Here is a 10683-nt window from a genome sequence, read left to right as displayed (position 1 = left end):
AATACCTTTGTATATCAAAAGTCATGGACTCATATTTTTACTTTCCTGGCTCATATATAACAGAGGGAAAGTATTGCGATCGATCAAAAAATGACTCCCCAAGATTTTTATATTTTTGGATTCAGGACACCTTGAAACGTCGAGAAATGCAAAACCAGTCAGAGTTTTTTTCTTTGTGTATGGTTGTAATTTCGTGTATGTGTTTTTGTGTGTGTTATGATTTTTGAAGACGTGCTAGTGACCGTGAAACATCGCGCGATTCGTGCGATATAGCTTTGTCGCGCACGATGGTGAAACGACCTTATATGTCGAAAACAAAGTCTTGGACCTCCATTTTTCATTGCATTTTGGATTCCTTATCACAATTAATGAAAAATGGCAAAGTTTCATCAAAATTTATCGAAGGGATTTTAAGAATGAACACGATTCTATAACCCTCACCACCCGGTCGCCCCATTGTGGGCCTGGCCGAACCCATAATGGGCCTACTAAAAGAGGCCCTATTAGTGCCCACAGGGCGGAAAGAGTTAAAAAAAAAAAAAAAAAAAAAAAAAAAAAAAAAAAAAAAAAAAAAGCCTAATAGAATGAAGCTTCGCTAACGCTCCGCTACAAATATGATCAAAAGCATAGTCCATACATAAGCTGCATTGAATGCAGCTTATGTATGGACCATGCATTGTTATTGCATTCAGGAGTTCTGCTTGTTGCTACAATCTCCGGCATATAAAAAAAAAAATTCCAAATTGAATCTCTTTCACGCGCCAAAAATCTATCTTTTCGATCAGATTAAGTTGAAACTATTCAGCACATAAACTTGAGCTGATGTTTATATGATTGGATTAGAGAACGAACCTTTGTAGTCTTGTAATGAGCAAAGCACCGTCTCATGCCCCTCACTACCCAAGTAGCCCATTTTGAGTCTGACTAAACCCACAATAGTTATGAGAAAGATCTTAGGAGAATGAAGAGATTTCGGTGCAAAAACCATTTTGAGTCCGCCTATAGAGACCATGCTTATACAAATAACAGAATTGTTTATTTGGTTATGGCAACGCGATCTACCGAGGAGAGGTGTCTCCTGGGAAGAATTCTATGAGTAACTGGCCCCTACTTAGGTATTATAAATGTAAAAAAAAAAAAAAAAAAAAAAAACGAAAGACTTCCTGTGGCCAGCCCGTTGGCAAATCCACGAACAACTACCAGTGTTCAGTGGTTTTATCCACTCGGCCACTGATAGGCGCAAATAATAAGTAACACAATGGTATCGAAGTAGAAAAATAATCTAGAATAATGTTAACCTGGGGCAATTATTTCATTATTTTGGAAAAAATCAAACAACGAACAATTTTTTCTTCTGAGGGACTCCTAAATCTCATGGGTCCCGGGGCGGCGCCTCCTTCTCGTAGAGCCTGTTCTGAGTGCCCACAGGGTGAGAGTAAAAAAAGTAAATAAAACGTTGTGAAATTGTTATTTACGTTTTTGTGTGTTGCTGTCTTTTACGTAGGAGTGTAGGATTTTTCGGATAAAGTAAAAGGCAACGCAACACGTGGGCAATCTACCAAGGTGACAGTGATTCTCTGAGAAACCTTAGCACGTATTTCGTTGTTTAATATCATCAATCCATTTGCGGCATCCCTGAAATGTCGTCATGACGCCCCGGTTGGAAATCACTGCCTTAATTTTATTTTGCTCTGAGACCACTAATAACAGATGGACCATACGCAGTGCCGTACCTAGGGCGGTGCCAGCGGTGCCCAGGCACAGGGCGTAGACTCTGAGGGGGCGTAGAAATGACCTGGACCAAGTTTTATATTATAGTTTTGGGGCGTAGTCACAGAAGCTCGCACCGGGCGCATAAAAGATTAGTTACGACCAGGGCTGGATTTACATAGGAACATTTGGGGCCGGTGCCCAGGGCCCCCACAAAATAGGGGCCCCCACAAAACTATGTTTAAACATAATTTTTTTTTCCTATTACTGCGACAGCCTAGTGTGGTCTAATCATAAGGGCTACAGGCAAAGAAAACCAAACCCGGGTAAAACCTATGAAACATCGGAAAATTTCGGGAAAAAAATTTTACATGGGTATTTTTCAATTAAATTAAAATAATTAGTTTTACACAATAAAATATACGTATGTTCACAATAACCTTATTTTTAAATGAAATTTACAACTTCCTAGTTAAAATCTACTTGAAAGTACAGTACAGTATTTTGTGTAAATTTTCTAAATCATCAAATTTGCCTACTCTTAAAGGGGGCCCCACCGAATTTGTGCCCAGGGCCCCTGGATTGGTAAATCCGGCCCTGGTTACGACGCTGACCATACGTACCGTTTTTTGATCTATTTTGGCTGGTCGTTGTAGTAAAATTTTCACTTTTGTCTCTTTTTTTGAAAATCGAAAAAACTTAGTTCTCTACTTGTGTATTAAACACATTTGTATCAGCGCTGTAGTCGTGTCTGGGCGTACCAGAGAGGCTCCCTGATACATTTTTTTAAGCAAGCCGAAGCCCTTGTACTTTGTGAACATTCAGGTTAAAGTTTAAACTATGTATAGTATCTCGGCTAAAAAAAACTTAAAAAATTACTTCTTGAGCAGTTTTTTGCCTGATTACGAAGGTCATTTTTGCCGCATTTAAGCCGTTTGGCAGATATTGCGCCACAACGTTGCGCTTTACCCATAGAAAACTCTATAAACACTGTCGATTCAAACTCGGAGCGCTGATTAGCGCCCTAGTAATTTTTAATTTACAACAACACCCCTGATTTGTATATTGTATTCAAACTCGTTTTGTTATTTGGTTATGGCAACGCAACACGTAGACGATCTGCGAAGGGAGGATGCCTCTCAGGACTTTTATGGGAAACTGGCCTCTATTTAGGTGTTACTAACGTAAAGAAAAAGAAAACCCGGAAAACTGGCCGGACCGTTTACCAGGAGAGAATCCACAACTAATTACCAGCGTTCAATGGTTTTATCCACCCAGTTACTGTTGAACTCCGGTGTCGCGAAATATAGTGCTGAACAGCGCCGTAATACTTCTTACGTGTATCATTAAAAGCATCCTGAACCAAACTATTATTTATGTTCAATTATGGGGTCATTGTTGGTCGTTCCCCTCAATGGGGATAGACCAGCAATAATTTATTAATTAACAAATTGTCACAATTATAATCAATAAACTAATTTTTGCATCACCCTAATAAGTGAATGAATAGTTGATTGGTTGATTGATTTACCAATGCGAAGAACAGGCTCATTTAGACTATATGGCTGACCAGAAGTTCTTCCATTACAAGTGGGTTTGACTCAGCAGTGGTTCTAGGATTTGTGAGATCCTAGATAAAATTCATTTTTGTAATCCATTAATAGAGCGATGGAGTTAGAGAGTAAATTTATTAAGGTTTGCTATAATACAGTATGGACATTTTAAATTAATATCGAAACAGACAATAAAACACTCAATAAATAAAAATGTTTACAATAGTAGTTCATGATCAATTTTATGTTGAAAACGATCTTTCTGCAGATGCTAAAGATGCCGTTACAATTATATTCTCAATAATTACTGATCTGATGATTTAACTACTGAAATACACTACCAAATTTGCGAGGTTCCCGCAAGCGCGAGATTCTTTCATGCCTTTATGTAGAACGCCTTTAGTCTGACCTGCAATACAATCGAATAATATATCTAAGGCAGTGGTTCTTAACCTTGCTGGAGGTACCGAACACCATCAGTTTCATATGAGCATTCACCGAACCCCTTTTAATTGGAAAAATAAAATATAATTTTTCAAATTCAAAACATAGGTATATATTTTATTGGTCCACAAAATAAACAAAACCATTATAGAACAAAACATTACGAACAAAGAACAAAACATTAAGAACAAAGAACAAAATTTAAAATCAGTGTGACTGCTGCTGTTGCCTTTTAGACACCAGTTCGGAAATGCGAGGCTTTACCTTGGAAAGTGCCACTCGCATGTCATTTTCGCAACTAAGTCTGTTCCTTTTCTTCGTTTTAATGTCCAGCATCCTCGAAAAGGATTGCTCGCAAAGATATGTTGTCACAAACGGTATCAAAATCTCCAGAGCTTTCTTCGCAATAGCAGAGTACGTTACTATTTGGTGGCACCAAAACGATGAGAGCGTTGTTGTTTTGAAGAGTTGCTGTTGAACCTGGCTCTGCTGAATTTCAATGATTTCATCCAGGTATGTATCATTGACATCTGTTTTCTCAACATCAAACGTAAACGGCTGCCTCACCCATGCTGGATATAACTCTCTTGAAGGGAAGTACCCTTCAAGAGACTTTGCAAGCTCGTCTAAGTGCATGGAAATTGCGTGCTTCAGTTCCCCCGATACAGAAATATCTCCGATTCCAGGCACATCATAATTCTTATTTACACATTCGTCTAGCAGGGTAAAGTTTGCAAAGTTACCGTTTTCTATTCGTCGTTTCCACAACGGTAGCTTTTTTTGAAACGCCTTCAGGGCTTCTTCCGCTTCGATGATGTTGACACCACCGCCCTGCATCTGTTGATTCAGATGATTGAGAGCTGCGAAGATATCAGCCATGTACGCAAGCATGAGAATAAATTCAGAATTTTTGAAGCAATCTGCATGACCATGTTGGTGCTCTTGCAAAAACAGGGCTAATTCCTCACGTAGGGCAAAAACTCAATTCAGAACCTGTCCCCGGGATAACCACCGAACGTTTGAATGGTACAGAAGTACCTCGAATTCAGACCCCATTTCTTTACACAACTCCTTGAAGATGCAGTGCCTCAGAGCACTATTTCGCACATAGTTCACGCATTCCACTACAATTTTTAAGACTTCTGCCAGTTTTGGAGGCATGGTTTTTGTTGCCAACGCATGCCTGTGTAGAATACAATGTGTAACAACGATGTGTGGTGCATCGGCTTTCACTAGCGCACCAAAACCAGACTTTCTTCCCAGCATGGCTGGAGCTCCGTCCGAACAAACTGCAGAAACCATATCCCACGAAAGATTATTTTCTTTGAAGAAGTCATCCACAAGTTTCTTTACATCGGCTGCCTTAGTTGTTGTTGTAAGAGGCTTACATAATAAAAAATCTTCCTTTATAACGTCGTCTTTCACATAGCGCACAAATACTGCAAGCTGACTTAGACTGGAAACGTCTGTAGTTTCGTCGAGTTGAAGGCTGAATTTTGCCGGGCTTGAAATCAGATCTGCAACTACTTGGGCCAAGATATCTTTGCTCATGTCGTCTATTCTGTCACTGATGGTGTCATTTGAAAGAGGAATTTGGGATAACTTAACTTCAGCCGCTTTTCCCAGCATGATATTCGCCATCTTCAACACGGCTGGTTTTATGAGTTTTCACCAATATTGTGTGGTTTGCCCTGCTTTGCGATAAGGTAAGCGACTTCGTACAATGCTGTAAGGATCGGTTTATCGATGGGTACAAAGCCGAGGACAGGCAGACTACCCTTTTCATCAAATCTGGCCCTCTTCACCTTGAATTCAGCGAGTGTTGTATTTTTGTAATTTCCATGCAGATTAAAGAAGTGTTCTCTTAGTTTTGCCGGTGCTAGACTAGAATTGCTCAACTTGGCATTGCAAATCATGCAACAAGGACGCTGACTCCCATCACGTTCCGTTATACATGTGAATCCATATTATACATATTCGTCCGACCACTTTCTTTTTTTGCTCGACATAGTATGAAGGGATTAAAATATTAAAAAAGAAATCACACGACGTACAATCACGACAGTCACAATTCGAATACTGGGCGCACCAAATTTCCTGCAGCATAGAAAGGCCAAGCGATGTTGCGTGATCACCCGCAGCCAATGATAGCCGAGTGGGGCGTGTCATCACGAACGTATGAGTCAGGTGTGTGCTTGACCGTCTTGCAGGTCGTTTATACGTGTATTCGATTGGGACCTCTTCACTTCGTTTCAGTTAGAGAGTAGTAGAAGTTAGAGAGTAAGAGAAGTTAGTTTCCCAATAGAACACACGTTATGTAGCATTAGTTTTCGAAACCAATACGGTTTCTACGTCACGATGACGTCAGGTGGTTGACCTCCGCCGAACCCCTGAGACTGACTCGCCGAACCCCAGGGGTTCGGTCGAACCCAGGTTAAGAACCACTGATCTAAGGGATGGCCAATAATACTTCGACCTGTACTTTTGTGGTATTTGTAAATCCAATTATTTAACAATTTCATACAGCAATTATTTAACTATAAATGATTTTAACAATTCTGTTCCGTGCCAATAATATAGTAACCAACAAAACTTTTGATATAATAATAATTTACCATTTTTAGACATAAGTCCAAAGGTCTCATAACAGCTTAAGTTTTAAAAAATACATTAAACCATGTAATGTAAGGAAAGTCATCAATTATCATTCCAGTACACCTATGTATATCAAGAAAAATACTTTAACATGCATATCACCAAAATTAAAACATGTACGAACAATTACCTTGAACAAACTAAAGAATTTATCACTTATTCAGCAGACGTTTCATCAGTTCAAAATATGAATAAGCAGCTTCAAATCTCTACTTCCTGGTGGTGCACTCAAAGAGGGACCAAGGGACCATGGCACCCTCCAAAGAAAAAGAAAACCAAGCTAAAAAAATTTCCAAAAATCTCTTCTTAATTAAAATTCACTATTTATTTATTTATATTGTGCCGTGTCTTCTATTTCTATACTACTTATGAATTAGCGATCACATAAGCTGTGGAGTAATATATATTTCTTCCATTTCAAGTGCTGTAATCGCTTTGAGGCGTAAGTTTAGCTCGAGAACAGCCAGAGTCGACTGTAAACATTCGAAATCCTTTTTAAACATGAAAATTTTCTCGTTTTTTACTCAGATATTTTGTCTTTTTAAAAGACTATTTGTAAATACTATTTTAATCCGGTTTTGAACATTACTGTATTTATTCATAAATGTAGATAATAGCGAGATTGAGGCCGAAGTTTTAAACGCGAAAACGTGTACGTCAGACGTTCAGCACCGTTTTACTGTATGCCTAGAAGTTTGACAATGACGTTTGGAATGTCGAGCATTTGGAAAGTCAGTGGCATCATGCCACTGACTTTCCAAACACCATTATCAAACTTCTAGGCTTACAGGAAAGCAGCGCCGAACGTCCGACGTACACGTTTTCGCGTTTAAAACTTCGGCCTCAACCTCGCTAATATTTATAATTCTATTATTTGTCACTTTCGTGATTTTAGACTTTAAATTGATTCGACAGTTTGCTTTTGCTCACAATTTCGATTCATTTTTAAATATTTTTAGGAGTTTTGGGAGAAAAGATAGTACAAAAACATTATAGCTTGGCGTATTATACATTTTTAATATGAAATGTCCTCAGTGAATTCTCTTTGAATCAGGAAGAAGAGAGGTTTATGAGAGTTAAATAAATTTAATTATAGATATGTATAGAAATGTTAAGACAAGTGTTGGGATAGATTGAAGTGTTACAAAAAGGAAATTTAGAATGGATTTTGGAGTGTATCATGTGCCCATATCTTTTTTATTAATATTAGGTAAATTATTGCAAGCTGCATTGACAAAGGAGCTATGATAAATGCTACTTACAATTGATATTGTGTTTATTAATGAGATAGAGAGTAATTAAAGTTGAGCCAAAAAAGATTAGGAACAGATTAAAGAGAGGAGGATTAAATGTCAATTTTCATATTTACAGGAAGATGATAATGAATTAGAAGTTCACATATAAAACAAATTTAAGATGGCAAGAACTCAAACAGTATTATTAGATATTGACAGCAACTATACAGAGTCTAAAATATAAAGTAGCATGTCTTTTAATTCTATATACTGTATATAAATTATATACAAGGAAAGATGTCAGAGTAGGATATCAACAATTCTGCATTCATATTCTACTTTTAATGGTGCAGAATATTTTATATACTATTTCATGAAAAGCAATTTCATGTGTCAAAAATACAAAGTGTATGGCATTCAAAATGCTGTTTATTGTTACTGAATCAAATAAAGTTCTATACTTCATGTAATATTAAAATTAATAAATTATTTGAAAAAATAAAGTTTGCCTTTATCTGATTTAAATTTCTGTGGCTGCTTAAATGTACTAGAGGATACGCTATAGTTTTTCTAATTATATTGTTACAGATATACAATGAAATACAATATAGAAAAATGCAAATGCACCTATTTATTAAACAGATATACAGAAATTTATCTGTATATCTGTTTAATTACGTAGAAAGAGAAAATTATGTACAAAACTTGCACACACAATAAGTAGCAATATAATAGTTTTAAAGTGAGACATCAAAGTGCAATTCATACATTCGCGATTTTCCTGTGAGTTGTAAATGATTTCGAGGTATTATACGTTTCCACTTATCTAATTGGTTCTGATGTGGTGTAAAAAATGCCACTTTTCACCAGATTTGCAGTAGCCAGACTTAAACCCGTCACAAAACACTTGTTCGGCATTCTCTTGATTCTTTTTCTCGCAGAAAAAAGTTACAAATTTGAAAATGGCAAAACTACCTATTAGTCAAATAGGTAAGTCATATAATTGCCGCAAAGTGACTCGAGCGCCAGCTATCGGCAACCTGATACATTACTTTAGAACGTAGCTGAGAGACTAATATATCTATCGATTCTGATAATATATAAATATTTATAAAAATTTTAAGTTGTTAACAATATTTGAAATAGCACAGCAATATTCCAGTTTGTTAACTTTCTAGTATTAATACTGGAAAGTTAACAAACTGAAATGGGGCACTCAGAATTTGGGGAGCCGAGTTGAACGGATAAAAACATTTTTAATGCGAATTCAATAAAATTCTCATTTTACATGACCACTAATTTATAAGTAGTGTATAAATAGAAGACAGCACGATATAAATAAAAGAATGAAATTTATCTTCATCTGATCTCTCCGTTTTCATCACTTGACCTACAAGGTGTGGTAAGTCTAAAAAAATTAATATATCTTAATGTGGCCTAAATTTGGCTAATCAGAGACAACAGCAAAAATACTTAGAATGAAATTTAATTAGGAAAAAATATTTTAGAAAATTTTCTAGTATTTGTTTTCTTTTATCTTTGAAGGGTACCAGAGCCACTTGGCCTCCCTTTGAATATACCACTAATCTTTCGTAAACAACTACCTTATTTTAAATAAGGAAAACTAAGTTATATATTAATGAACCAACGTATTATTATATTAAAATTAATCTGATCTGTGGCTTGTCTTCTATAATTAAGCTATATCTTGATGTTACGCGTAGAAGTAATTGCATTTATTCTCCAGATAATCGATTTAGCAAAATAAAAATAAACGAAAATTTGAAAATAATAATAACTATTATTATTTACTTTTTACTGTATATTGTAATTGGAAAACTTAATTTTAAGCTTTATTTAAAACATAAGTGTGCACTTGAGTGTATAGAATTACAACATTAAAAAACTATCCTAGACTTGTAAACGGAATAATAGGATCTTTTTAAGAATTATCTTTGTATTTGAAAATTATATAAGGAATCTGTATTAAAATATGAATAATATAATTAATAAATTTAGAAAATCAGCCTTTTTAAAGAGGGGACCTTCTGAATTATATTGGATCAGATATGGGTAAAACTCACTCGTTCTACCCATTTTCTCAGTGCCCTGCCAGCTTCCTCCTTTTCTTTCAATACTTTCCTACATCTATCCTTTCCATCTACGTAAGAGATGGAGAGGATAGATGTAGGAAAGCAGGAAAGTAACCCAAATATCTTCCCAGCAGTTCTAAATCAAAATTCTTCCTAGCTAATCTGGTTAGAACGGCGTTTCTACGATTAATTCTTTGTGTACAGTATATTAGTCACAAAATGACATTTATACAGGTTTAAAACTAATCTATGCAAGTATAAAACAAAATAAAATTTCATACAAGCGGAAAAATTCTTTGCTGTTACGAAAGGTCAACAATTTTCTCATTATTTATGGAAGAATAAATTATTTTAATGAGTTTTAAGTAATTAAAATATTAAATATAGTTGATAATAATTAAAAATTTTGTCAAGAGATTATATTCTGTGCAGTGGTAGAAGGTGAAAATTGTAGTACAGACGTTAAAAGTCGAAACTTGTGCACAGTAATTAACGTTTACACTTGTAATTCTGTGTTATTGTACTGCATCCTGACAGGTGTAAAAATGCAAAAACTTCTTTTCAGTTATATACATTTACATTCTATTTAACTGTAAATTTATAATTAATAAATGCTACTGCAGTTTGAAGCATTTAAGCATCGAGCAATTAACATTTTGAATAACAATTCGAAGACAGTTTAAAAGAATAATAAAGATATGGCAATTTTAAAATAATTGAAAATAGCTGAAAATCATTTATAATTGTAAGATAATTAAAATTCTGTAAGTTAAAAATCTCCATTTAATTCGATTAATTAACTGTTCTTTGCAGAAAGTCTTAACCGCGCTTTCTATCGTGAAGATTTATTTATAAATAAGATGATAATTTTATATTAAGGGTATTTACAAATTCTACTTACTTATAAAAGACAATTGCGCACATTTACAGCGATTAAAATAATTAATAATGTTAATTACAACTGTAAAATTCATTAAATTACACCTGGAAAAA

General features: G+C 35.4%; 2 protein-coding genes across 2 annotated transcripts; both read right to left on the bottom strand.

Annotated features, from left to right (window-relative positions):
* Positions 1-3914: 3914 nt before the first annotated feature.
* LOC136977380 (protein FAM200C-like) lies at positions 3915-4586 on the bottom strand. The gene has a single exon (XM_067272839.1). It carries the CDS (start codon positions 4584-4586, stop codon positions 3915-3917), a length of 672 nt encoding a protein of 223 aa, XP_067128940.1.
* A 102-nt stretch (positions 4587-4688) lies between these two features.
* Positions 4689-5348, bottom strand: LOC136977379 (protein FAM200C-like). Its single transcript, XM_067272836.1, has one exon. The coding sequence runs from the start codon at positions 5346-5348 to the stop codon at positions 4689-4691; it is 660 nt and encodes a 219-aa protein (XP_067128937.1).
* Between the last annotated feature and the right edge of the window lie 5335 nt (positions 5349-10683).

Source organism: Centruroides vittatus, unplaced genomic scaffold, assembly GCF_030686945.1.
Source record: "Centruroides vittatus isolate TY-2023 unplaced genomic scaffold, ASM3068694v2 contig_458, whole genome shotgun sequence".
Taxonomy (NCBI): domain Eukaryota; kingdom Metazoa; phylum Arthropoda; class Arachnida; order Scorpiones; family Buthidae; genus Centruroides; species Centruroides vittatus.
This window is presented reverse-complemented; position numbering and strand designations above follow the sequence as displayed.